General features: G+C 58.8%; 2 protein-coding genes across 5 annotated transcripts; both read left to right on the top strand.

Moving 5' to 3' along the window:
- The first annotated feature begins 327 nt into the window (after window positions 1–327).
- STARD3 (StAR related lipid transfer domain containing 3) lies at window positions 328–22,833 on the top strand. Of its 4 annotated transcripts, none has more exons than XM_081220516.1 (15): window positions 328–440; window positions 12,325–12,584; window positions 15,455–15,532; window positions 15,922–15,986; window positions 16,123–16,176; window positions 16,575–16,692; window positions 16,883–16,981; window positions 17,189–17,244; window positions 17,612–17,704; window positions 19,377–19,492; window positions 19,659–19,754; window positions 20,124–20,203; window positions 20,293–20,397; window positions 21,528–21,621; window positions 22,076–22,833. In XM_081220516.1, exons 2-14 carry the CDS (start codon window positions 12,375–12,377, stop codon window positions 21,573–21,575), a joined length of 1,218 nt encoding a protein of 405 aa, XP_081076642.1. In that variant the 5' UTR covers window positions 328–440; window positions 12,325–12,374; the 3' UTR covers window positions 21,576–21,621; window positions 22,076–22,833. The 4 variants fall into 4 exon arrangements, with proteins under 4 accessions (XP_081076642.1, XP_081076641.1, XP_081076639.1 ...); XM_081220515.1 differs by having other exon boundaries at window positions 15,922–15,999; window positions 19,430–19,492; XM_081220513.1 differs by having other exon boundaries at window positions 15,922–16,176; window positions 19,430–19,492.
- A 1,235-nt stretch (window positions 22,834–24,068) lies between these two features.
- Window positions 24,069–25,837, top strand: TCAP (titin-cap). The gene is made up of 2 exons (XM_081218918.1): window positions 24,069–24,747; window positions 25,004–25,837. The coding sequence occupies exons 1-2, from the start codon at window positions 24,638–24,640 to the stop codon at window positions 25,395–25,397; spliced, it is 504 nt and encodes a 167-aa protein (XP_081075044.1). The 5' UTR covers window positions 24,069–24,637; the 3' UTR covers window positions 25,398–25,837.
- The last annotated feature ends 1,270 nt before the right edge of the window (window positions 25,838–27,107 follow it).

The raw sequence follows: 27,107 nt of genomic DNA, 5'->3' as shown, positions 1-27,107 counted from the left end.
TTTGCAGCCTTGACTGCTGACAAGCTCCGAGCCCTCTTGGGAAGGACCACAGGAGTTCTAGGTCCTGCTGGGGATGGCTGAAAGAGGGGCTGTCCCCCAGCCCCACAGGCCTCCCCTCAGGAAGATCCCCTTTGTTCTCCACAGTGCCAGGCCTATGTGGCCCAGTAAGGATGATGCCCCTGGGCTTCTTTCCAACTCCCCTACCGTTAGGAAGATCCTTTCAGGCCTAACTTTAGCTGCGGCCCCCACTTCCGCCCCCTGGGGGTGGGGCCCGAGGGCTTGGGGGCGGGGCTGCAGTCCTACGCACGTTCGCTCTCGGGGGCGGACTCAGTGGCGGAAGTGGCGCCGCCGGGAGATCCCCTTCCTTTCGGAGGCGCTGCTGGGGCCGCGGAGACCGGCTGGGGCTAAGAAGAACTGGGGCCGTGGCTGACATGGAGCAGGTGGGTCCGCGAGAGGTCAGTGGGACCGGGTGGTGGTACGAGGGCTACGTCTTAACAGTAGATCCCGCCTCTCTAGCCGGTGTCCGTTCACAGTTCCGTCCGACCCTTCCCACACCCCCTGCGCCCCAGGTTCCGCCCCCTTCCTCTGCTTGGCCTTGCTCCACCCCGCGCCGGGTTCGAGGGTCTCGGGCGCTGACCGTCCGCGGCCCCGCCCACTCGAGAGAGCCCGGGAAGGGCGTCCCGGATCGGCCTCCAAAGCCTAAGTCTTCTTTGTGAGCGGAGAAGCGAGGGGGCGGTATCTGGGTATGAAAGGGCAGGAGTTGGATATAGGGAGGGGTCAGGGCCTGAGAATGAGGAGGAATATATCTACAAGTTACGGTAGGTCTTCGTCTCACTGTCATCCGGTCTCCCTCAACTTCCTTTGGAAATGACAGTGAATGACTTCCTAATTGACATCAGAAGGGCCCTATAGTATCTTTCTTGAGTTCTTAGAGGTGCATACTAACTCGTAATTGAAGTAGTTGATACGTGCCTCTCTCCCCCCTTTTTGGCCTCCTCCGCGTCAGCATCCCCTTATTTTCTTCCTTCTTCTCTGACTGTAGAAATACCGTTTCACATTCTCCTCTCTTGCCCAGTCCCTTACTCTGTACACTGAATTTGGGTGGTCTCGTCAACTCTCGTGGCTTCAGCTTTACACCACCTAAATACCCGAAACGCGCCCAGATCTACATCTTCAGCGGAGTGCCCCTCCGTGGAGCCTCAGACTTGGCCATCCAGCTACCAGTTGTACAGCTCCACTTCACCTGCCACTCACTTCGTCTGAACCTGAACTGCTGCTCTTTTCCCCCTGCAGATTCATTCTTTCTCTACCGCCCCATCCCAGCCAGAAACCTGAGAATTATACTTCCTCTTCTTTCTCAATTTCCATATCTAAGAGGTGACCTGAACATGCTTCACACCTGGTCCTGTGCCTCTAACTCTTTTGTTACCACCCTGTTGATGTGTTTCTCACCGCGATGACTGCAACTTCCAATCATGGCTGCCTGCAACCCAGCCTCCAAACTGTAACTCTTGTGATCCTTTACTTTTATTTTTTTTTAATTAATTAATTTATTAATTTATTTATGGCTGCGTTGGGTCTTCGTTGCACGCGGGCCTTCTCTAGTTGCGGCGAGCGTGGGCTACTCTTCGTTGCGGTACGAGGGCTTCTCATTGCCGTGGCGTCTCTTGTTGCGGAGCACGGGCTCTAGAGCGCAGGCTCAGTAGTTGTGGCTCGCGGGCTCTAGAGCGCAGGCTCAGTAGTTGTGGCGCACCGGCTTAGCTCCTCTGCAGCATGTGGGATCTTCCCGGACCAGGGATCAAACCCGTGTCCCCTGCATTGGCAGGCGAATTCTTAACCACTGCGCCACCAGGAAGTGCCTCTTAGGAGACTTTAGAAACACAACTCATAATGTTACTTCCTTGTTTAAAACCCTTTGATGGTTTCCCATTACCTATGGGAAAGACTGAATCTTTAGCACAATTTACAGAGCTCTCAATGACCTGACCTCTTCCCTACCCTGTGTGTACCCTAAGGTCCAATAATATGGCATTGCAGGATGTGCTTTTCCACACACTTTGTGTCTCCATGCCTTTGCATGAACCAGCCCCATTGCCTGAAAGCCCCTTCTCTTACCTGCTGGGCTACCTTCTGCTTGTCCTTCAGTGCTCGGCTCAGGCAGCATCACCTCTGGACCACCTTCCCCCCACCACCCCCAAGGCTAAATATTGCCCCATCTGAATCCCTGCAGCAGCTGTCCATAATAGCATGATGATTGACAATACAGACTCCTGAATCAGACTTCCTGCGTTCTGATACTGTTTTGTGATCTTGTTGAAGTCACTGCCTCGGTTTCCTCATTTGTCAAATGGAGGTAGTAATGTGCCTACCTGACAGTTATTGTGAGTATTAAATGAAATAGTGTATGTTTCATTTGTGAATAAGTGCTCAATAAATAAGTGTTAGCTATTATGGTTTACATAAGAATAATATAGAACAGTGGGTATAACTTTTTTTTTTTTTTTTTGTGGTACGCGGGCCTCTCACTGTTGTGGCCTCTCCCGTTGTGGAGCACAGGCTCCGGATGCGCAGGCTCAGCAGCCATGGCTTACGGGCCCAGCCGCTCCGCGGCATGTGGGATCTTCCCGGACCGGGGCACAAACCCGTGTCCCCTGCATCGGCAGGCGGACTCTCAACCACTGCGCCACCAGGGAAGCCCATAACTTTTAGTTTTATAAAGTGCTTGAGGACAGTTGACGTGGCTTCCTTCTCATTCTGTCCCAGAGCCCCAAAGCCTGACCCTTTGTCAGTGAATATGACTCTTTGTCATTTCTCAATGACTCTTTGTCATTTCTGCTCAAGAAATGAATCTGGAAATGGGTAAATGTTACATGGCAAGCGTTAATTCTAGAGAAATGTACACAGAGCTCTGGGAACCCAAGCAAGAAAAAGGCCAAGGATGGCTTTCCAGAGGAGCTGACAATTAGTGAGGCGCACTAGAGTGAGAAAATGAGTTTACCAGAAAGAGGTAGAGACCAGGGTGGGCTCAGAGAATGGAGAGCTGGGTCCTCTGAATAGAGAGCTCTGGCTGAGGTGGGCAGGAGGGCAGAGACAGTCTCTGCTGCCAAGGCTGGGGATTCCTTTCCTCACCTGGCCATGAAGAAGTGTCCCCATGAAGAAGTGTCCCCTGCAGGGACCATGCCCTGGGGAGGTCTGGAGGCCTGGTACCCGTGTTTGGGGACAGGTCCCTGGGGTAGGGTCAGCATGCACTCCTGTGGGCTGGGCCTGTGCTTTAAACCTGAATCTGGGCTTTTGTTAGTGGCTGGAATGCCCATCTTCCTTGCCTCCCGCTGGTAGACGTGGAGGCCTGAGTCAAATGGCTTCTCCTCCCTGTGGCTTTCCTGGCCTCACCCACTCTAGCTGGGGTCAGATGCTCCCTTCTGTGGGAGCCCACGGTCCTTTGTTCGTTCCTCCCTGGAAGTGCTGATCACAGCATGGCACTGTACATTTCTCTGTCAGCCTCCCTCACCAGACCCGGAGCCCCTGAATATCCCCAGGGACCAGCACAGTGTCTGGCACCCCGTACGCTCTCAGTTCTCGTGCTGCGGTAAACTGAGCTCTCCCACACCTAGACTTGTTTGGAGGAGGGGGGCGTGGGTGAGACCAAAAATCCTGTACGTTTGACAGCTCACACTTCCTGCATTGAACGGTAGAGATGGTTGGCCCCATTTTACAGACAAGGAAGCTGAGCCTTGGGAGGTGTCTCAGCAGGAACTTAAGGAACCATCTTCTGACTCCAGGTCCACAGCTGTCTCCCAGAAAGTGCCTCAGGCTCCCAGCCCTCAAAGGGGCAGCTGCCACACCAGTGGGATAAGGGACAAGGAAGGCATCCCATCCGGCCCGTTGTGTGTCCCTCTGAACTTTTCCTGCCTGGGAAGAGGCTGATCCTGGCTTTTGTCTGGTCAGAGCTGGTGCTGGGAGGAGTCTGTGCTGAATCACCCCCACCCCTGCAGAGCCCTTCCCTCAAGTAGGCTGATAGGACTGAGATCGCCCTGGAAGATGACTGGCTCTTTCCAGACTGACCTTGAGAACTTGACCTCATTAGCCCCCATTTTTATCCAACAGCACCAAGGGGTTGGGTGGGGCCTGACTCACCAGCCCTTGAGTAGGCCAGGGGTCAGAGAATCCCAGAGCAGGGGGCATCTCCAACATTAACAGGGCCTGGCATGTAGAGGGAACTGGAGGGCTGAGTAGATCTCAGTTTGTTAGGATTTTCCAGTAAACTGTACCGTCAGAGCCTTCTGGGCTGGGGAGGGGTAGGGAGTGTACAGTGATGAATATGGTTTCTTGGCTTGACTGCACTCAGTCTCCACTTCCCCAAAAGGAAGGGAGAAACAGAGCCTGGCTTGGGCTTTGATATCTTATTTGTCACTGCTGCCGTGTCCTCTCCTTAAATTCCTACCTCTCCAGGGAACTTCCCAAGCCCTCTGGGTGGGGCACAGTAGGTGCCAGTAAGCCACCTGTGTCGAGGCTGATGGCATGGGCCACTGAGCCCTGAACTACAGGAGAGCCTAATGTGTACCATCCTGGGCGAGCAGCCCCTGAGGTCAGGGCCCATCCTACCATCTGGCAGTACTGATGGACCCTCAGTTTGGGCAGAGTGCCATGCTACACATGCCCAGCCCAGGGCCCTGCTTCTAACACTGTGGCCCCTAATAGTAGTAATAGCTACTGTTATTTAAACACAGGCACATTGCAGGTGTTATTTCTGATCCTTTCAATAGTTCTGTGAAGTGAGCATTCTACCATCCCCATTTTACAGGTGAGAGACTCAGTGATTTGGTCAAGGGCACACAGCCTAATTAATAAAGAATGGCCTTGGGGGCTTCCCTGGTGGCGCAGTGGTTGAGAGTCTGCCTGCTGATGCAGGGGACACAGGTTCGTGCCCCGGTCCGCGAGGATCCCACATGCCACGGAGCGGCTGGGCCTGTGAGCCATAGAGGCCCGTGTACTGCAAAAAAAAAAAAAAAAAAAAGAATGGCCTTGGGCTTTCAACTCCAGGTCTGCTGACCAACCCCCAAACCCACACCCTTTCCCTTGTTCCAGGGTAGGCATTACAGGTCCACAGGCCAGTGAACCTACTAGATATGTGCCATGTATGGCCAGACACTGTGACTGGGCCTCAGGGGCTTAAGGAGAGATGACTTTGAGGCTCAAGTCTAGCGTGTTGGGAGGGAAGTGCTGAGGCACAGTCCCGAGACGTAGGCCTGGGGAAGCCTGAGGCTGAGGGTGAGGTGTGCCCAGGAGGTGCCTTGTGAACTGGTCTCTGAAGAGTTGGAGTTCCCCCCAGGGGGAGAAGGTCATTCCAAAATGAGGAAGCAGAGGCACTGGAGGCACAGAAGGGAGACCAGCTGGCCATGGTGTGTCCTGGGAGCAGCCAGTGATCTGGAGAGTATTGGGGGAGGGGTATCAACCCCATAGCAAGAGAAGAGAGCTGGGGACCCTTGCTATCTGAGGGATTTAACTCCTCACCCAGTCTTCTCTCTGTGAGTTGGGGCTCAGGGAAGAGGAGGAGAGCTGCCACCCTGCGTGAGGGTGCCCAGGAAACCAGTCCCCCTTGCCCGTTGGTAGCGGAGGTGCCGGGGCTCTGGGCAACACGAAACACCAAGAGAGGGTGGAGTCCAGCTCCAGGAGAGGCTGGACAGGTGGGGCCACTCCTCCAGGGCTGGGTGTGAACGTGCACCTGTGCATGTGATGCTGCAGGAGAGGGTGGAAGTAGCCGTTCAGCACATTTCGTGAATATTTACCGTGAGCCTGGTACCGTTCTGGGAACTGGGCACGCAGCAGTGAGCAGAGCATGGGAGTCCCTGTTCCAGTGGAAGAAGGCAGGCAGGAAACGGCCCAGCAAACATATAATATGTCTGGGGTGATGTGTGCTGTGAAGAAGAATAAAGCAGGGTAAGGGGGTGGAGGGTGGGGCTAAAGAGGCTGTTCAGGGAAGGCCTCTCCAAAGGGACCAGAATGGAGGGAGGGGACATTACAGAGACCTAGGGGAGGAACAGACAGGACAGCAGGAACAAGGGTCCAGGGGTGGGAACATGCTTGATGTGTCCAGGGAACAGTGAGGGACTGGTGTGGCTGGAGCAGAGGGTTCCAGGGGAGGAGGAGGCTTCAGGCCAGGGTGGGGACTTGGGCCTTTACTCTGGGGCAGCTGGAAGCTGTTGGAGGTTTGGGGCATTGGGAGGTGTGGTCTGACTTTTACTGGGATCTCTCTGCTGTGTTGAGAATAGACTTGGGACGAGGACAGGGAGGTGGTCAGGAAGCTGTAGCAGGTGAGAGATGTGGCTCAGGCAGGGTGATGGTAGTGGCGAGCAGTGGCAGCTACTGGCTGGATTTTGAAGGATTTGTTGATCGTTCAGATGTGGAGCGGAGGGCACTGGGCTCTCCACAGGCCCTGCCTGGGGGGCTGTTCAGCTCTTTGGGGTCTTTTGACACCTCGCTCCCCAGCCAGCACAGGCTCTGGAGGCAGCCACGTTTGGGTTGACAGGGTCCCAGCCCAGCACTGAGGGAAGCCCACGTGTCCCTGGGGTCAGCTCTGACCCATCCAGGCTGGGGGGCTGTAGGCAGGCCTCTCTGAGCTTCAGCCTCCTTATCTCCACAGCTCCTGGTAGCGGGTGCAGTGAGTGAAGGAGAGGATGTCTGCAGGGGGCCAGCGTGGGCCACTGCCAGCCCAGATTTGTTTCTTGTGGATGGTCTGCAGGCCTGTTCGGTCTGCTGTCCTCCGTCCCCGAGCCAGCTCCCACCCAGGCCGGCCAGCAGGGCACAGGCCAAGGCCAACCTCTTTTGCACGCAGAGCCTCTGCCTCCTGCCCCCCTGTGGATTCTCCATTAACCTGGGCATTAACAGGGGCTTGATCCAGAGCAACCCCAGCCCTGGCCTGAAGCCGTCTCCCAGAGGCAGTCAGAGCTCGAGGCTGTGTTTCCGCCAAAGAAGAGGCAGGGGTGTCATGTTAGCTCACCCTTCCGCAGCGATCACTCTGCGTCAGGGACTGTTCTGGGCCATTATGTGTAATGAGTCACTTAATCCTTATAATACCTCCAAGAAGTAGGTACTACTGTTACCCCCATTTTCCAGGGAGAAAACTGAGGCACAGAGGGGTGTTCAGTGACTAGTAAGGTGGGAATCCAGGGTTTGACTCTTCTCCTGGCTTGACATCCAGTCCTTTCTTGGCTTCATCGATTCCTCCTGATTTGTGCTGAGTTAGGGACCCCTCAGGGAAGCCCTCGTGGCTAGTGCCAGCATTTCCTGAGCAATGCAGCGTGGGGGATGTGTTCTGAGCCCGTGTCTCCTGTCCCCTCAGCCTGGGGAGAGGGTTTGGAGGAGCCGCACTGCTCCGAAGTGAGAATCCTTTCTGGATATAGATGAGACGTGTTCCGTCCCCTCGGGGTCACAGAGCACAGCTGGTGGAGGGAACACTAGCTGGAACCTGTGCAGCTTGGCCCAGCCCTCTGTGGGAAGCTGGGCAGAGGAGAGGGTGAGAGGACCTCAGAGGGAGCCGTGGTGGCCTGGTGGCCGTGGTTGACGTCTATGGCGCGCTTACTCTGTGGTGCCAGCTGCTGTCCTACGTGCTCCCCACGCACCGCTGTCTCCTCTGATCCGCCAGGTGGGCCAGGCTCAATACAGGTATCCCCCGTTTCCAGGTGCAGCCTTGGAGGCTTGCTGAGTGAGTGAGGGAGGGACATTGCTCACATCGCAGACTTGCCTTGGCCAGGAAACGCCGGCCGGGAGCTGCCGAGAGATGGCTGGAGCTTCTGGCCTCGGGTGTGGCTGAGGCCTGGGAAGGGCCCTGTCTGTGCCCCTGCCACCTAAGAACCGTGGAGATTGGACCCTTGGGGAGGCGGGGGCGGGGGGAGCAGGCACCAGTGGGAAGGAGTGGTATCAGAGATCAGTCCCAGGCCCCGCGCTCCGGAGCCCAGCCCCTCCCTGGGGAGACACATTTGCCTGGAGCTGCAGTAGCTGGGCCCTTAGTGCGCAGGATGAGGGAACCTGGGCTGAAGGCTCGGACAGCTTGCTCTGGCTCACCAGGCGGGTGAACTGCGGAGCTCAGATTTGAACTCAGGCCTTTGGGGGTGATTTTACTACGGTGGGGTGTAAGCCCCACCCCCTCCCGCACCCCACTTAATCTCCCTCTCACCTGGACGGCCTTGCCGGCTGCTGGTTCCATTTCCACCCCCACCGGCCAAGCACCTGCCGTCCTTCTCCCGACCCGTACATAAATGCCAGCCTGAGGCGGGAGCAGTTATTGCCGCCTTTTTTATTGTGGTAAAGCACACACAGCGTTAACAGTTACCGATTCAGCCATTTTCAGGTGGACAGTTCTATGGCATTAAGTATATTATCGTTCCCTTTATTTAACGCAGCTGAAGAAACCGAGTCTCAGGACGGTTCTCTTTGCCCCGGTCGCACGGCTGGGAAGGGCAGACTGAGACTTGAGCCCTGGCCGCAGGGTCCAGTTCCCTTTGCACAGTACCAGCTGCCTGCTGCTGTCTGCTGAGTCGGGCCCCACCCAAAGCTCCTGCTGCGCTCGGGCTAGTGTTTCCTGGGGCGAGTAAGAGAAGGCCTGGGAGGGGGTGTGAGGGCCCACCCCTCCCCTTTGCCCGCTGAGCTTTGCCTGGGCCCAGAGGCCTGCCTTGCCCACTCCTCCGCACGCCTCTTTCCCTTCAGACCGAGGACAGACGATAAAACCTCCAGTTTCCCCTCCCTCCCCGCCAGTCTCCCCAAGCCTCAGCAGCTCAGCTTCCGAAAACACATCAAGTGTCAAGTCTGCAGGCAGACCCAGGCGGACTCCTTCACGCCACACGTGCTGCTCCGCTCCGGTCGCCTCTGAAGGCGCTCGGGAAGGGCCGGTGACAGCAGGTGGTGGGCTTGGCAGGGGGCGCTGCTCCCAGAGGGCTGGGTGGCAGCCCTGGCGGGGGCGGTGCGAGGAGGCCAGGCCAAGCTGCTCTGCCGGCAGCTGCCACCTTCCATCCTCCAGGGTCAGGGCAGTTCCAGGCCAAGGTGGCTTTCACCTCTTAGACTGGCAGGTGGTCGGAGGGAGCTCAAAAGCCTTTTGAAGTTGTCTGAGTTCTTTTCACACCACACCCAAGGAGGCGCCTCAGGGGTGACCATGGATGGAGTCTGAGGAAAGGCTGGCCGGTGGGGCTCTCTGTGGCCGCGTCTTGTGGCAGGACCCATACAGTCCTGCTTTTATCTGTTTTCTGTATTGAGGTTCTTTTCTTTGGCCGCGCCCAGGGATTGAACCCAGGCCCTCGGCAGTGAAAGCACAGAGTCCTAACCACTGGACCACCAGGGAATTCCCGTCTATTGAGATTCTAAGTAAGGTTTTCTTGCTGCTGTTTCGTTTTAAGTTAAACCATGGACCTTTTTCCCACATAGAGAAACGGAGGTTGGCTAAGAAGGACTTGCCCAAAGCTATTCAGGGTTAGTGGCTGCCCTCAAACTGGGGCTCAGGTCTTAACTCCTGACCAGGGCCCATTCTACCCTACCAGCTCCTGCTTATTTGGACCCGGAGTTTCTTTCCTGGGGGAGGGTAATGTAGAAGCCTTCTCTCTCTGCCTCTTGGCCAGCCGCCCCCACCCCTGCTTCAGAGCTCCCAGGGTCGGCTCCCTCACAGCTCTGCGTCCGCAGCTCGCCCGGGCTCCCCCAGCACTTCTGCTCTCAGCCCCCCTCTGTGTCTCGCTTCCACAGGGATATCTGGGTGTGTGAGTGTCAGTGCTATTGCCACTCTGAGTGTGTCTCACACCCAAGCTGTTGCCAGCCAAGTCCTGTCCCCAGAGAGGGAGGGGGAAAGACAGACAGACCCGGGAGCAGACTGGGAGTGGGGAAGTCACAGCGCCCTGCCATGAGATAGGGAAGAGGGAGAGGGGGAAGGCAGATAGAAGAGAGGAGAGAGAGAGAGAGAGAAACATGAGAGAGACTGATCCGATGGGGGTGGAGAGAGACTCACAGATGGGAGAGAGAAGGAGAGGAAGACCCAGAGAGGGGGCGGAATAAAGATGGACGTGGGAGAGGGTCCAGAGACACTTCTAAAGAAAGGTAGAGAGGTAGCTTGCGAGAGAGACAGAACGGGGAAGGAGAGAGGGAGACTAGTCCGGCAGGAGACGAGAGGGCTATTAGAGACAAGCAAATGTCACCTGCCCTGGGGGCTGCGGCCCTCTCTCGGTGAGGGATGCGCCGAGTGTGCAGTCTGGCACCAGATCCAGCTGATGGACGTTGGGGCTCCCATTGCCTGCGGCCTGTCGTATCCCCTCCTCTGACTGCCGCCTTCCAGAGCTGGGCCCAGCCTTCCTTCAGTACCCTCCAGGTGAGCTTGTCACGGGGACCCCAAGAGTGTGGTAGAGGGGGGATGGCCTTGGGCTGGTGCCTCTGCTGAGAGCAGTCAGCTCTGTGTCCACTGGCACACAGGCAGAGGGATGGGTGATCCGGCTTGCTCAGAACCCCCTGCTGGCCACATACGGGGGGCTTGTTTTGGACTTAGTAGATGGAGTGGGGCGTGGAAGGTAGCAGACGTAGCAAAGGTATGGAGGGGACGGCGAATCTGGAGGGGAGACTGGTTAGATCTTGCCTTCCCAGGATCAAGCACAAAGATCTAGGGCTCCCCTTCCACCGGCCCCCAAACCTGTCCCCTGGTGCTGGCGTGTGAGAATACTCAGGGAGACCCTCGATGGAGTCCCAGAAACTCAGGCCCCACTACACTGCATCAGCTCTTCTCTGGCTCTAGACTAAACCTTTCCTTCCCCCGCGCAGGGGACAGGGCCTCTGAGGGCCCCCGCCAGCAAATTGGTAGAGCAGAGACCTTAGGCCTGGGGCCTGCATGGCAGGGAGGGAGTGCTCCAGGGCCCCTTTTGTCTCTAGGGTTCATGAGGATTTCAGCCTCATGCTTGCACAGGCAGGTGAGGGATGGGTAAGTCCATTCACCCTTTCGGAACCTTGGCTGTCTTATCTGAAGAATAGGAGGAACCATCCTGCCCTGTGTGGGGACGAAACACGGCCATGGGCGCAGTGTTCTGTGAGCCCCGGAGCTCTGGGCGAGCCTTGGGTAGTGGCTGGGTTTGCCCTGGTCCTCTCTACCATGTAGCATGGAGCTGCGGGCCAGGAGACCCTCTGGGTCATCCACTTATTCAACAGTCAGTTATCCAGCACCTGTTAAGTGCCAGCATCGTGCTAGGTCCTAGGAGACGGCAGCGACCAAGTCAGATAAAGGCCTGCACCGCGGAGTCTGCAGAACAATCAGTAAGATGGTTTCAGATGGTGAGACTTCACTGAAGAAGGTGAAGCTCCGTAAAGTAACTGGGACTGGGGACAGGAGGGTGGGAGGCTCTGAGGAGAGGGCTTTGGGGCTGCCCGTTGAAAGGACTGGGGAGAACGTTCCACCCAGCCCGGGGAGCTAGGTCTAGGGCCCCCGAGGCAGGACTGGGCTGCCACGTGTAGGGACCTAGAAGGCCCGGGTGGCCGTCGTAGTGAGACGGGGCCCGTGCCTTGTGCGAGGAGTGGTGCGAGGAGCCAGGCAGAGCCACGTCCTGCGAGGGCATCACGAGGCGGGTGCTGTTATCCTCAGACCCGGGGGGCGCCCTTGAAGGGCTGTAAGTGGGGAATGGCAGGATCTGATTCATGTTCTGAAAAGCCTTCTCTGGCTGTCGTGTGGGGAAGTGGTTGCTGCCGGGGGAGAGGAAGCCTGGAGACGCGCCCATTAGGAGCAAGTTGGAGCGCTGGGAGAGAGCCGTGCTGGGTGGGCCTGAGGTGGCAGTGGTGGGGACATAGCTGGAGATGAAGATGTCATCCCGCCATCCCGCCCCCAGCACAGAGCACTGTGCTCTAGGAAGTCCCTCCCAGTCGCCGTGGATTAGGGGGTGGGAGGGTAGGGCTGGCTGCTGGGAGGGAATGTGGCTTTGTGCTTGGAAAACAAAGAACAGAGCTTGGGACTGACTTCTCCTGGGGGTGGGGGCAGGCCCGGAGGCTGAACCACAGGGCAGCGCTTGGCAGGAGCAGGCTGTGCCCCCGGACATCGGGGAGGATCCCAGAGGCCTCCAGGGGTGACCGTGGGGCTGCAAGACTTTGCCGGGGATGGCGGGTGTAGAAGCAGGACAAGTGAGAGGGATGCTCAGACGCCTCCAGCCTGAACGTCAGGCCGCAGTGGGAAATTAGGCAGAGAGGGCCCTGGGCCACCGGGTTAGGCTGGGGCGGAGGGGGTCCCCGGGGGCTGCGTGGGAAGGGACGAGGGAGGTGACCGGGACCTCCAGGACCCTGACATGCAGGACCTGAGCCAGCCGCCCCGTCTTCCCGCAGCCGTGCCGCTGAGGCCCGGCCCTCTCTGCCTGGAGGTGGGGGCCGCCAGGATGAGCAAGCTGTCCGGGGAGCCGGCCCGCGACCTGGAGCGCAGCCTGCCAGCCGTGGCCTCCCTCGGCTTGTCGCTGTCCCACAGCCAGAGCCTCTCCTCGCCGCCTCGCGGGAAGCGCCGGGCCATCTCCGACGTCCGCCGCACCTTCTGCCTCTTTGTCACCTTCGACCTGCTTTTCATCTCCCTGCTCTGGATCATTGAGCTGAACGTGAGTGGGGCCAAGGCTGGAGGCACAAGCCGCACTGTGGGGGTTGCCTGGGCCTCAGTTACTCCGTCTGCCGTATGGGAGGGTTGCCTCTGGCGGTGGTGGGAGCGGGGGCCGTTGATTTCCAGGTAAAAGGAAGAATGAGATGATAAGGAGAGCTGTTCTCATCTTCCAGAGAAAGAAACTCAGAGAGGCTGAGTCGTTTATCTGAAGTCTCTCAGCACATATGTGAAGGCGGCAGGGTTTGAACCCAGACTCTGGCTCCAGAGCTCGCACTCTTGACCTCTGCGCCATACTGCCCCCTAGCGGACACTCTTGAGAAAGGAGGAGGGAGCCCAGAGGACTCTGGTTGAGCTATTGAAACCTTTGTCTTCTTTCTGCTCTACATTACTCTCTGGCTCCATTCATTCAACAAACATTTTTGAGCCCCTGCTGTGTCCCAGATACTGTGCTAAAAGCAGAGGGTACAGTGGGGAGCAACCAGTAAACACTCCCAGTTCCCAGTGGCGCCCAGCTCTCCTTCCCCACCTGGGGCATTCTTCAGTGCCCCCCAGTTTGGCCTCTTGGGTTTGCTGAGATGCCACCTAGCAGTCTGCAGGCGGAGCTGCCTGTCGGGGCAGGGTCTGCCCCCTTCTCTCCCTGTGCAGTGCTTGGCCAGCTGGTGGTGGGGCCTAATCCCCGGGTGCTAACAGGGCAGGGCAAGACCTGACACAGAGGCAGGAACCGTGGAACAGGGCATCCCAGGCTTGGTCCCGTGCCAGCTTCTCTGTAGTAACTGTGTGACCTCAGCAAGGGACTCAGCCTCTTTGAGACCCCCTGTTCTCCTTGTACAAAGTGGGTCAGAGTTCTGGATGGCAGGTACCCTGCCTCCAGATCGCAAGCTCAGGTGTCAGAAGAGTGACTGGTGCTAGAAATGAATTTGGAGAAGGGGCTGGTTTAGGGGTGAAGAGGGTAACTTTGATTCCAGGCGTGTTGAGCTGGAAAGCAAGGCAGGGCTCTGAGGGTGACTGGCCTTTGTGCACAGGGATGAGCTGGCCCCTTCAGCGAGAAGGAGCCACAGCCACGGGGCCTTCGGGACCATCTTACCGATGAGAGAGCTGAGGCCCAGCAAGGTTCAGGGCCGCTTGAAGAGCTTCCGAGGTCTTAGACATTCTTGCTTTTGAAGGTCCCGTGCAGCATCTCAGAGCAGGCACTAAAATTCACCCACATCCTTCATTCAGTATATATATTTTCTTGCCAGAAAAGAGCTGAAAAAATTTTTTGATAATTTTACTTTTGAAACTCTCTGGCTGTATTGGCTGTAATAGCTTAGCAGTCCTCATGCAGACTTGGGAATTCTTGCAAAGTGCGAACATCTAACCTCCAGATTGTTTTCAAATGTGATGAAAAATTTCAGAGTGCTGGATTTAATAGTTCATAGAATCAACAGAATCTTTCACTCGGTAGACACTTCACTGAAATTTTATTAATTTTCAGCTCTGTCATCTTATTTTCATATTTTGGAGCATACGTACTTTTAATTTTCTAACAGACTGTGTGTTGCCCAGTGGATGCAACGACCCTGGCCGGGTTATAAGACCTGTGCCAAAGTCTCGTAGCCCGTGGCAAAGCAGGGGCTGGAACTCCACTGTCCTGAGTCCTCACGCAGTGGGCAGGCGGGTACCCAGGCAGAGGGAGAGTTCTCCGTAAAGAGAAAAAAGGTGGAAGACGGAGCTTGAGGGACAGGGTCTGTTAAGGGTGGGAGGGGCCTTGGAGTCCAAGAGGGAGCAGTCAGGAGGAAGAGGCGGACCGAGCTGGGGCGGGGTGGGGTGTCAGGCCAGGGGCAGCAAGGCATCAGACTCCACAGGGCTCAGAGCGGTCTTGAGGTTGAGCCATTCAGTGGGGATGTGCCAGGGGCTCGAAGTTCAGTGAGGGGCTGTCCAGATTGCTGGCTCCTGCCCCGAGCATCAGAATCACCTGGGAGTTTTATAACCATTCTAGATGCTCAGCTCAGCCTGAGATTCAGACCCAGTGTCTGAACATCTGTATCTTTAACAAGCCCCCCAAGCCCCAATTCATATCATCTGCCGGAGATCAGAAGCCCCGGTCTAGGTGTGAAGGGTCTTCCCCTTCAGGGCTCCCAGGCCCCATTCCTGAGAGTCCCCTTGTGCCCCGCTTCTCCAGGGACTGGTGCCCCACCTGCAGAGGCGTAAGCCTGCCACCCCATTCCTCCTGAAGCCTCAGGCGGCTCTAGCTCTCAGTGTCCATCCAGACCCCTCACTCCCCAGCCAGGGTCTCAGGGGTCCCACTGAAAATGTGTGGGTGGCTAGGGCAGGGGCGGGGGCAAGGACCAGTCTTCTCAGTCTGAATGCCATCCTCTCCAGCAGCATGATGGATTTTGCCCATTAAGTACAAACCTAATCAATCGATTTGCCACCTGGGGCTCCGTCTGACACCACTGCCCACCCCTGGCCCCCATCACCCCAGATGGATGCTCGGCTGGGAAGATAGAGCACCGCAGTGGTGGGAGGGAGATGAAATTATGTGAGAGGCATGCTCCCAGCACCCTGTGTGCCAGCCCTACCTACCTGCATAGGGCTCATCGCCTCTCCTGCACAGCCCCAGGGCCCTCCAGGCCTGCCTCTTCCTGGGCAGTGTGCGCGCCAGTGTCTGAGGCTGCCTGGATCCTTAGAGAAACAGTAACCGTGCTGGGGTCTCAGGTCCCTGGCTGAGCTCCCCTGCTGCTTCAGGGGCTTCTTGAGCATTTACAGCCTCTCCTCCCGGTTCTACCTTCTCCCCCTCCCGCCCCTCCCCCCCCACCCCCCCGGGAGAACAAGGGGCAGCCCTGGGGACTTGGTTCTGCTTGCAGAGCTATCCACATCTCTCTCTTCCAGACCAACACAGGCATCCAGAAGAACCTGGAGCAGGAGATCATCCACTACAGCTTTAAGACTTCCTTCTTTGACATCTTTGTGAGTGGCCTTGGAGATCCTGGGGACAGGGAGGGCATAAGAGCGTGACTCTTTCGCTGGATTCTCTCCTTGTCGCAACACACATCCTAATCTGATCAGGGAGACTTGCTCCTATCTTCAGGGAACCCTCAGTATTCAAACGGCTTCCTAAATGAGGCCCCACCTTCAGAGAGCCCCAAGTGGGAGGGGAAGACGAGAGACCCCTATCCAAGAAGGTCACATCCAGATCATCCCCACAGAAACGCTGACTTGGCCTCGGCCATCCTCTCCTGGGGTGTACACACCATGAGGAGGGAAACTCAGGCGGCAGGACTGGACGGGGAGGCCCGCCTTCAGCAGGGGTAGGGCCACTGGCTTGCCCGTGATGGTTCCCCGGCCCCCCACACCAGGTCCTGGCTTTCTTCCGCTTCTCCGGACTGCTCCTGGGCTATGCTGTGCTGCGGCTCCGGCACTGGTGGGTGATTGCGGTAAGATGCCACTTTCCTGGCAGCTCTCGGGCCCTGGCGGGGCTGGCGCAAGAGATGGGATGGAGGAGGACTCACTCCCCAGCCTCTGTGCTCGCTCTCTTCCTCCTTCCCTCCCCTGGGCAGGTCACCACGCTGGTGTCCAGTGCATTCCTCATTGTCAAGGTCATCCTCTCTGAGGTCAGTGACTCAGGGTCTGGCTGGTCTGGTGGGCATCTGGCCTGAGGGATGGGCTTCTCCCAAGAAGGGACCGCTCCTCTGATTTTGGGTGTCTGACCCTGCTGTCGGGGTTGGGGTGAGGGGGAATCCTGTCCTTTGAGGTTCCTAAGGGATCATCTTCGTTGGCTTTCCCCACTCGCACTGCTGCAACCCCAAGGACGGAAAGTTCCGCCTCTCGCCTAACCTTAGTTTATCCTGCTGCAGAACTCATTAACCCATCCGTCTCGAAGGCGTGTGCCACAGAGGGTCCCCACAGCTGGTACCGGGAGTGGGCTGTAGGCCAGAGTTGGTAGCCCCAGGGTGGGGCTCTGGGTTTGAGGTGACTCCCTGCCGTGGAGCTCAGCCCCCTCCCTCCACAGCTGCTCAGCAAAGGGGCCTTCGGCTACTTGCTCCCTATCGTCTCCTTCGTCCTCGCCTGGTTGGAGACCTGGTTCCTTGACTTCAAAGTCCTACCCCAGGAGGCTGAGGAGGAGCGATGTGAGTGCTGGGGGGTGAGGGGGTGCAGTGAGGGTCAGCCCCACCCAGGAGAGGAGCGTTTGGGGCCTGAGAGCCAGTTCTGAGCTCTGCCTCTAGGAGCCTTAGGGTGAGCCTGGGCGGGGGACCCCAGGCTGCTGGGGCGTGACTGTCCTCGGTCTGGGGCGACGGCTGCCCACGTCTGCCCCCTCAGGGTGTCTTGCTGCCCAGGCTGCTGTCGCCCGAGGACCCTTGCTCTTCTCCGGCGCCCTGTCCGAGGGCCAGTTCTATTCACCCCCAGAATCCTTTGCAGGTGCGAGCTGGCGGGTGGGAGAACTGCCTTTGGGGAGGGGTGTTGGCTGGGTCTGTTCTTTCTGTTCATGTCAGCTCCCCGGGGAAAGCGAGCAGCCCTCTGCCATACCCACTTTCATACCCCTACACCATTGCACTTGTACCCCGACCTCCCCGCCCCGCCGGCTCTCTCCACCTCTTCCCATTGTCCTCTGCTTGTTTTCTGCAGGGTCTGACAATGAATCAGATGAAGAAGTTGTTGGGAAGAAAGGCTTCTCTGCCCAGGTATCTGGCTGCCTACCCCGCCCCGGGTGGGCACCCTGGAGGAGGGGCCAGTGCTGCACTCAGCCCGGTGGGCAGGGGCTTCCCAGCAGAAGGCAGACCTTAGGCAGCCTGAATGCCAGCCCGTGTCCATCTGGGTGTCTGCCCCACTGTCGGTCAGGCCCACTGGTCTGCTTCCTGCCTGGGGCCCGGGGGTAGCAGCCGCAGCCACGGCACCTGGTCCCAGGAAGCCCGCAGGGCCCGGGAGACCGGCCCAGACCCGGCATCTGGACGTCTGGCTGAGTCAGGCTTCCCACCCAGCCCGGTGCAGAAAGAGCAGGTGGGGTGCAGACCCCAGGCTGACCCCTTCCTGACTCCCATCCCTGGCCAGGAACGGGAGTACATCCTCCAGGGGAAGGAGGCTATGGCGGTGGTGGACCAGATCTTGGCCCAGGAGGAGAACTGGAAGTTTGAGAAGAATAATGTAAGAAACCTGTCTCCCACCTGATCCTGAGAGTTTTCCTGTGGGGAGTTTTCCCTCCCTTTTCTGAGGCCTGAGAAATAAGCCCAAAGATTGCACGGGTTGGAACCATATTCCTAACCCCAGGAGAGGGGGCTGAGCCCTGGGGTCAGCCACTTGGTTGGGCTGCACTGGACATTCCCACCGCCCCTCCCCCTGCTTCCCCCCACCCCACCCCCACCCCCGGCTACTCTGCTCGCTCGGCTCCAGCTTTGAAGGGGAAGCCAGGCTTCGGCCCTGTGTCTGGTGTTTTGTTTCACGGTCAAAACAGTATTATCTAAAAAGATGGCAGAGAGCTTGGAAAACAGAGGGAAAACATCCTCATCCCTTTCTCTGGCCAGTTCCTCTGGCAGCCCTTGTCGGACTGGAGACACGGTCCTTCGTGGTTGCAGCCGCAGCTGTGCTCCTGCCTTTAAACTTGATATCAAAAGCCTTTCCTCATTGCAGAACATTTGTCGGAACCACTGTTTTTTTTTTTTTTAATTGAAGTACAGTTGATTTACAATGTTGTGTTAATTTCTGCTGTATAGCAAGGTGGCTCAGTTATACACATATGCACATTCTTTTTTTATATTCTTTTCCATTATGGTTTATGTCAGGATGTTGAAGAGAGCTCCCTGTGCTATACAGTGGGACCTTGGTGTTTATCCATTCTAAATGTAATAGTTTGCATCTTACAACCCCAAACTCCCCGTCCATCCCTCTCCCTCCCCCTACCCCACTTGGCAACCACGAGTCTGTTCTCTATGTCTGTGAGTCTGTTTCTGTTTTGTAGATAGGTTCATTTGTGCCATATTTTAGATTCCACGTATAAGCGATATCATATGGTAGTTGTCTTTTTCTTTCTGAGTTATTTCACTTAATATGATAATCTCTAGTTGCATCCATGTCGCTGCAAAGGGCATTGTTTTGTTCTTTTCTATGGCCGAGTAGTATTCCATTGTATATACGTACCACATCTTCTTTATCCGTTCATCTGTTGATGGACATTTAGGTTGTTTCCACGTCTTGGCTATTGTGAACAGTGCTGCTATGAACATAGGGGTGCGTGTATCTTTTTGAATGATAGTTTTGTCCAGGTATATTCCCAGGAGTGGGATTGCTGGATCATATGGTAATTCTAATTTTAGTTTTCTGAGGAATCTCCATACTGTTTTCCATAGTGGCTGCACCAACTTACATTCCCACCAACAATGAAGGAGGCAAGGAGGCAGAACCACTTTTTTGTTTTTTGGCTGCATTGGGTCTTTGTAGAAAGCTTCGTGCAGGCTCTCTAGTTGCGACGAGCGGGGTCTACTCTTCGTTGCAGTGCATGGGCTTCTCATTGCGGTGGCTTGTCTTGTTTTGGAGCATGGGCCCTAGGCGTGTGGGCATGTGGGCTTCAGTAGTTGTGACACGTGGGCTCAGTAGTTGTGGCTCGCAGGCTTAGTGGCTCTGCAGCATGTGGGATCTTCCCGGACTAGGGATCAAACCCGTGTCCCCTGCATTGGCAGGCGGATTCTTAACCACTGTGCCACCAGGGAGGTCCCAGAACCACTGTTCTTTAATGGCTGCTCAGATATCCCGAAACTCCCGGAGTTTTCTACCCTGAGCTGTTAAAAACCTGCCCTGCCTGTCACCCACTCCTGTCCCCCAGGCTCCCCTCTGCCCTCTGCCCACCTCCCTGCCACCCTTCCATCCCTGCCACAGGAATATGGGGACACTGTGTACACCATCGAGGTTCCCTTTCATGGCAAGACCTTCATCCTGAAGGTGAGTGAGGGAAGAGGTGTTCTGGAGCCTCCTGCTCTGCCTGGGACTCCAGGAAAGAGCCCGGGGGTAGGGGGACCCGCCGGCAGGTTTCTCCCAACCAGGAGGGAAGGGCTGGTGTGCCCGAGTACACCTGACACCACCCAGCCCTCTGCCCGCCCCGCTCCAGACCTTCCTGCCCTGCCCCGCGGAGCTGGTATACCAGGAGGTGATCCTGCAGCCCGAGAGGATGGTGCTGTGGAACAAGACGGTGACAGCCTGCCAGGTGAGCCGAGCCAGGGGGCCAGGCCTGGGCACCCCTCAGGGCAGAGGCAGAGCGACATGGCAGATTGTACCCCAGCGTGATCATGGCCCCCAGGGGACCCAGGTCACGTCATTGGACTGCTCTGTGCCTCAGCTTCCCCATCTGTAAAATGGGGATGGTGGCACTAGTGCCTCCCGGAGAGGGTGGGGAAGATGGAAGGAGGAAATGCTCAGAGCGCCTGGCCCAGCCAGTGCCCATGAATGGGAATGGCTCTTAATTAAGGGACCTGAGCGCAGAGCAGGCTGGCCTGGGGCTTTCCTGAGATGCTGGGACCCTTCCCTGGGGTTTTCCTGGGGTGGATACACCTCACGTCTGCCCTGACGCCCGCAGATCCTGCAGCGTGTAGAAGACAACACCCTCATCTCCTACGATGTGTCTTCGGGGGCCGCGGGCGGTGTGGTCTCCCCCAGGTGAGTGGCCCCCAAGCTCCCTCCTCTCAGCCAGGCCGCCTGTCCTTGGACCTTCTCGGCAACCCCTGACCTAACCCTACCCCCTCCAGGGACTTTGTGAACGTCCGACGCATCGAGCGGCGCAGAGACCGATACCTGTCATCGGGCATCGCCACCACCCACTGCGCCAAGCCCCCGACACACAAATATGTCAGGTGTGCTGAGCCTTGCCTGGGGTCGTCCGCACCGGCCCCTCCCCTGGTAGCTGTGGGGACAGGGCAAGGTCGGTGTGTACAGTTGGGCACTTTCTCCTGCCGAGGCTGCCTTCCTGTCCCCAGTCCCGCTGTCCCTATCCTGCTTATCTGCTGGAGGCTGGACCCACCACCAGGCCGGAGGGCAGCTCCAGGATAGACCGTGAATGGGGATGAATAGGGAGCAGCCCGGGGAAGGGGGCTGGGAGCCATGAGGTTGCACTGGTCTGGGGGACCCGAGCAGGAGGCTCTGTGTTCTGAACCATCGACTTCCTGCCTGAGGAGACTCGGGTCGCTTTCATCCCCTTCTGCCTGTCCCGCGGCCTTGCCTTTCTCCCGCAGCGCTTGGAAGTGCCTCCAAAAGGAGAGGCCTTAGTCTCCCTGCTGCCCGTTCCAGGGCCTCCTCCAATTGCCCTGCTGTCTAATCCTAGCCCTGCGGGTGACCTCCTCCCAGATACCCACTCTTCCCCTTCTGTCCTGGGGTTCCCCAGAGAGCACTGTTCTTTGAGTGTCAGCTTGGGGCTCTGGTCTCGCCGCCACTGCAGACTTGCTGGGTGATGGGCAAGCTCATTTCCCCTCTGGGTGCCAGCTTCCTTATCTATGGAGTCAGGGGAGCTGTAGGCGAATTAAATGGAGATGGGATGTGCACCACACAGCTCAGGCCTGACGCCTCCTGATAAGGCGCCCCCTCCTGGAGCCCAGTGGCACTGCACCCCTCCCAGAGCTGGGCCCTGGTGAGGAGTGCCCGCCCGGCCCACCCCCTCGGGACTAGAGCAGACCTAGAATCCCTGGACCGACTAGATGAGGGCTGGGAAGGTGGTGAGCTGGGGCTTCCCTGCCACTGGGGGTGTGCAAACATCGGCAGGCGGTTGTAGGAGGATGCGAGCGTCACATGGCAGGTGGGGGTGGAGGGCTGTATGCCGTGGCCTCTGGGACACCCGTCCTGGGCCCTGCTCAGGCAGCGAGGGGGTTGCTGGACCAGCAGCTCCCCTCCCTCTCCCACCCCAGTCCAGGGTGGGCCAAGAATGGGGCGTGGTGGGGAGTCAGGGGTTCTGCCTGGCTCCAAGGTCCCCCACTGGTACCTCTCTCCTCAGGGGAGAGAATGGTCCCGGGGGCTTCGTCGTGCTCAAGTCAGCCAGTAACCCTGGAGCCTGCACCTTCATCTGGATCCTTAATGCAGATCTCAAGGTGGGCATGCCGGGTGGGCATGCCGGGGCTGCAAGGCAGGCTCTGTGGAGGGGAGGGGACCCTGCTGTGTGACCTTGGGCGCTCCCTGCTCTGCTCAGAGCCTCCCCTACTCTCCGCCTCCTTTCTTGCTCTAAAACTGGGGGCAGGGTCCAGATGGTCTTCTCACCCTGAGTTGCCGGAGGAATTGTGCCTCCGCTTTTTACCTCTGACTCCCGTGGCCCCCAGGAAGGGTGGCTGGCTGCCAGCCCAGCCCCTCCCGGGTCTGTCTGTGTGACTCACGCCAAGCCCCAGGCACGGCATGTTCTTCCTGCCAGGGGGTGGGGGGGAGGGCGGCCTAGGCTGCATTCCAGAGCTGCACCTGTGTTCTGGACCAGAGCAGCCCCTGCTGGTGCCAGTTGTTGAGGGGGAGCCCCTGCCCAGGGCAAGCCTTCCTGGAACTTCTCGCCTCCCCCAGGGCCGCCTGCCCCGGTACCTCATCCACCAGAGCCTCGCAGCCACCATGTTTGAATTTGCCTTTCATCTGCGGCAGCGCATCGGAGAGCTGGGTGCACGGGCATGAGCATGCCCCCTCACCACCCTGCGGGCCAGGGTCCTGTCGCCACGGCCTCCAGAGCCAGAGGAGGGGCCGGTTGGGCTTCCCACTGCCCACAGAGGACCTGGCCTCAAACAGTGGGGAGGAAGGAGCTTCCTCCCACAGCAGCCCCTGGGCCCCAAGCTGCCACCCTCCACACACTTCACTGTGCCTGGGAGCCCTGGCCGTGGGCAGGTCGAGAGCTCAAGCGTCGCTGACTCTGCCGCTGAGGCCAGTGGGGTCCATCCATCCTGCCGACGTTTACTTGGCGTCCCTGCCTCCTGGAAGAGGAGATCCGCGGTCCCCACCTGGCCAGGCCGGGGTCTGGAATGGGAACCTCGGACTTGGCGGGGGAGGACCCTGGGCAGGACAGAAGTCAGGGCAGCCTTGTCACCAGTGTGCAGGCGTAGGACCCCCTTCTTCCGCCTGCTCTCTCATCACGGTGTTTTAGGATTATTTAAAGGGTCTGGGACCTTTTCCCACTTGCACTTGTGGGGGTGTAGGTTGCAGGTGGGAGTGGTGGGTGCTGGCACGGACCTGCCTCTCCCAGGTTCTCTCCAGGTTGCCTCCCCCAGCCCAGGGCCTCCTTGGGGACCTTTGTAATTTGAGCCAATTAAAAACATGAACTCAAAAAAAAAAAAGCAGTCCTTCCAGCCTGGCCTCTTGAGGGAAGAGAAGAGCAGCACCTCGGAGGTGGGGGAAGGAGCCACTGCTGCAGCCACCACATGACACACCCTCTCACAGCCTCGCAGAGCCAGGACGGAGCCCGGAGCCAGTGGAGACCCAGTTCCTGGAACCACCCCCAACTTTCTTGAATGGTTCAGCTGGGCAGATGACTGGTCAGAGAAAAATTCCCCGCCTCCCTGCCGGGTCTCCGGTGAGGGAAGGTCAGGTTAAGGTCTCCAGCCTAGGATAGGGAGGAGGGAGGTAGGGAGAGACCTGGCAGTACCCACAGCAGGCCTTGGTTGCCCCTGGGGTCCCAAGGCTGGGGTCCGGGGGGCAGCCTGGACGTGGGGCCTGGCCTTCCCGGTCACTGATGCACCTCCGGGACGCCGGCCTCTGGGGTCCACTTAACCTCCCGTCTCTGCCCCGTCACCCTGGGGCCACCAGAAAACCTGCCTTCCTCCCTCCCTGCCTTCAGGCTTCCCGAGGAGCTGACTTGCTTAGAGCCGGGGTGGGGGCGGGGTCTCTTGGTCCTGGCTAGGTGTGCGACCCTGGGCAAATCTACCTCTCTGAGCCTCCATTTCCTACTTTATAAAGGCTTTTGTAAGGTTAAAAGATACCAGGGATCAGGTGTAGTGCTCGGTCATCAAGAGGATGCAGTCCTGCTGCAGGTGGGCGCCCACGGGCCTTACCACTAGGTTCTCATCTCAGCTCCTGGCCCTGCCGCTCTTGGTGCCCTTTGCTTCGTCCACTCAGTGACGCCTTCATTCCTCCTCCCCCACTCCCTCCACCCTGTGTGCCAGCTTCCAGCAGCACGCGCCGCTGCTCTCGGTGCTGGGCTGTCCTGGCAGCCCTCCTACTGGCCTGCTCCCTGGGGATGAGAGCCAGGTCCTGCCCAGTGGCACCCTGGAGCTGGCAGGACCCAGAACTCTTCTGGTACGGCCACTGTGAACAGAAAGGGGGCAAAATGCCCAGAGAGGGGTAGAAGCTGACCCATAGTCACACAGCCTGTTTATGGCTGCTTTGGGGCTAGAGCCAGATCTGGCTGCCGTTCCCTGGAGCCCCTGGATTCCCACCTCCCCCCACCTGAGGTGTTGGGGTAGAGCTGGGGCCACCTCCCACACCTCCCCCCACCCTACTGGCCCAATGGGAAAGGAAGACACCTGGCAAAGGCTGGCGTCCAGGATCCCACGTGTGGAATTAACTTCCGTTGCCCCTGCTGGTGAGGTGGTGGTCGGGGGCCAGGCCTTCAGGGGCGGATGCCCGAGGACATGGCGGCACTGTCCCTTCTTGCTGAGGGGATAGTCAGGGGCTGTGCCCTTGAGCCCAGGCAGTGGGGAAGGACACGATGGCCTGGTACAGAGCCCAGAGGGGGCCTCGGTTCCCGCTGTGGCCTGCTCTGTTTACAGACAAGCCGCTGTCCTCCCTGGGTTAGGGGAAGGGGCGGGGCAGAGGGCAAGTGCCAAGGTGGCACGAGGCTGGGCACGTGCCTGGTCCCAGACGGTGCCTGAGGAGTGTCAGACACCTGGAGGTGTCACGCTGAGGACCCCGCCCCCACGGGAGCATCTTGAGCTTTTCAGAAGCTGACCTCTGACCTGGGGGCAGCCAGAGTCCAGGTACCCCAAGCCCCACCCTGGGCCCAGAATCCCCCAGCAGTGAGTCTTGGCTCTGCTTGTAGCATCTGACGCCAGAGGGCCTGAAAATAGCCCCTGGAGGAGGGGGAGGAGGGGGCTATTTAAAGGGCCTGGGAGGAACAGAGCCCAGGGAGAGTGAGCGGTCATCATGGCCACTTCAGAGCTGAGCTGCCAGGTGTCCGAGGAGAACTGTGAGCGCCGAGAGGCCTTCTGGGCTGAGTGGAAGGATCTGACACTGTCCACACGGCCTGAGGAGGGGTGAGTGCTGGCCAGCTGGGGGTCCCTCCTCCCCTCCCCTAGAGCACCCTTCCTGAGCCTTATGAAGCCAGAGCACAAAGCCCAGGAGAAGTTTCGGGGGCTGGGGGCCAGGAGAGTTCCCGCTGGGGGGAGCAAAGTGGAGTCACCCCTCCAGCACCCCAGGTCCTGGCAGTCCCGGGGAGCCCTGCCACTCAGCGTGTGACTGGAGGGCAGCAGCTCTCAGGACTTCAGTGTCCCCGTGCCCTCTCCTTCCCAGTTGCTCCCTGCATGAGGAAGATGCCCAGCGGCGGGAGACCTACCACCGGCAGGGGCGGTGCCGGGCACTGGTGCAGCGTTCCCCCTGGCTGGTGATGCGGATGGGCATCCTGGGCCATGGGCTGCAGGAGTGCCAGCTGCCCTACCAGCGGATGCTGCCGCTGCCCATCTTCACCCCTGCCAAGGTGGGCGCCACCAAGGAGGAGCACGAGGACACCCCCATCCAGCTGCGGGAGCTGCTGGCATTGGGAGCAGCCCTGGGTGGCCAGTGCGTGGACCGCCAGGACGTGGCCGAGATCACCAAGCAGCTGCCCCCCGTGGTGCCTGTCAGCAAGCCCGGCGCCCTGTGCCGCACCCTGTCTCGCTCCATGTCCCAGGAAGCACAGAGAGGCTGAGAGGGACGGTGACCTGGGCTCCACAGTGCCTGCCCTGGGCTGGGCCCTTCCTGGCTCGGACCACGGAGGGGAGCTGCTGGCCATGGAAGCTTTGTAGTTTGCCCAGAGCTGGGGGCTAGGGGAGGTGGGAGCCAGAGGCCAGGATGCCTGGGTCTCCTGAGTTCCCACAGGGAGGGAGCAAAGACGGTGGGCAGTAAGGGTGGAGAGCTGGGGGCCAGCACAGCCGAGCACCCCCAGGAGGAAAGGCAGAAAATGCTGGTGAGGGTGAGAGGTCCCTGAGAGGAATGACCCCAGTCCAGATTTCAGCTTCAGAGAAGGATGAAGAAAAAGCGTAAGGGGACCTGTAATGGGCAGGGAAGGAGGGAGGCCTGGAGAAGACCGGAGGAAGGGGGACGTGATGAGGGCAGAGGCAGGGTGGAGCCCCCAGCACCCTCTGTTAGCGCTGCAATAAATGCTCAGTCACACGCCAGAGTTTCGTCTCTTTCCTGGTGGTTGAGGGGGCCCGCCCGTTGGTGTTCCCCCCACGCTCACTTCTGGGAACAGGCCCTGCATCTGAGCTAAATATGGCAGAGCTAGTGGGTCACCCCATGCTCCCGGGCAGGGCGGGGGGAGGGTGGCAGGGACAGAGATGTAAACAGGGTGGCTGTCCGTCCAGTGCCCCTGATTCTGCTCTGCAGTCCTGGCCTCTGTGTGAGTCCCCTGGCACTGGGCAGTGCCCAGGAGGCCAGTTGGCATCCAGGGTTTGTTTAAATGACCTCAGGAAGAATATGGAAGGGGCTGGCACCGGGACTGTCGTTAGCTGTGCCTCAGGGTGTGGATGGGGTCAGTGACCCCAAGGCTGACCTCTCTCTTGGTTCTGAATCCAGACAGAATCAATCCTTGGCTGGGGTCAGGTGTTCCACCCTCCCTGCCCTGGGAGCCCAAGGTGGGTTCTTGGGGGTAGGGTGTGTGTGTGTGTGTGGGGGGGTCAGGTTCCTGTCTGTGACCCCTGCAGCTGTTGTGGTGACTCATGTCCCAACCTGGCTGCCTGGTCCAACAAGAAGACGCTTTCCCTTTGGGACAAGGTGAGGGTAAGGGTGTGGCACAGAGGAGGCCAGGGGCTGGTAGCCTACCCAGGGCCGAGAGGCACTAGACTTAGCCAGAGGAGGGTCCCACTCCAGGAAGACCATGGAGATGGCCCCGCAGAATCCACTTCTCATTTGGGAGGATAGGAAGGGAGACCCTGGCATCTTGACAGCCTGGTACCTGGAGTGCTAAGCAATCTGCAGGGCTGGCCTGGCCCTGCTCCCCCAGAGGGGCTGGAGTGTGGGCTGGGAGATGAGAGGGGTCAGACTCCAGACCAGGCGACACACCTAGTCCCTTGGCACCCGAAGGCTCGGATCGCGTACCCTGGTACCCCTGGCAGCCTGGAGAATGCGCCCCGCGCCCTTCCGTCCTCACCTGGGTCCCTCGCCCCGGAGCCCTCGGCAGCCCCCAGATACGCGGCTGGGAGCCTGCAGGGCCCGCAGGGGAGGCCCGGGCTGTTCCGTCTGCTAAGTGCTTTATCCCTGCTCGCCTGCCCTATCGTCGCTGCCATCTGACGGGCGGGGCCGGAGCTCTGCTCTGGGGCCCCGGGGCGACCGTGGCGGAGGCCAGAACGGACTGTCCTTTCTGGAGTCGGGGCGGGGGGCGGGGGGAACGCTGGAGGACAGGGACGAAAGAGAGGCCTAG

The sequence above is a fragment of the Mesoplodon bidens genome, assembly GCF_964165515.1.
Source record: "Mesoplodon bidens genome assembly, chromosome: 19".
Taxonomy (NCBI): domain Eukaryota; kingdom Metazoa; phylum Chordata; class Mammalia; order Artiodactyla; family Ziphiidae; genus Mesoplodon; species Mesoplodon bidens.
This window is presented reverse-complemented; position numbering and strand designations above follow the sequence as displayed.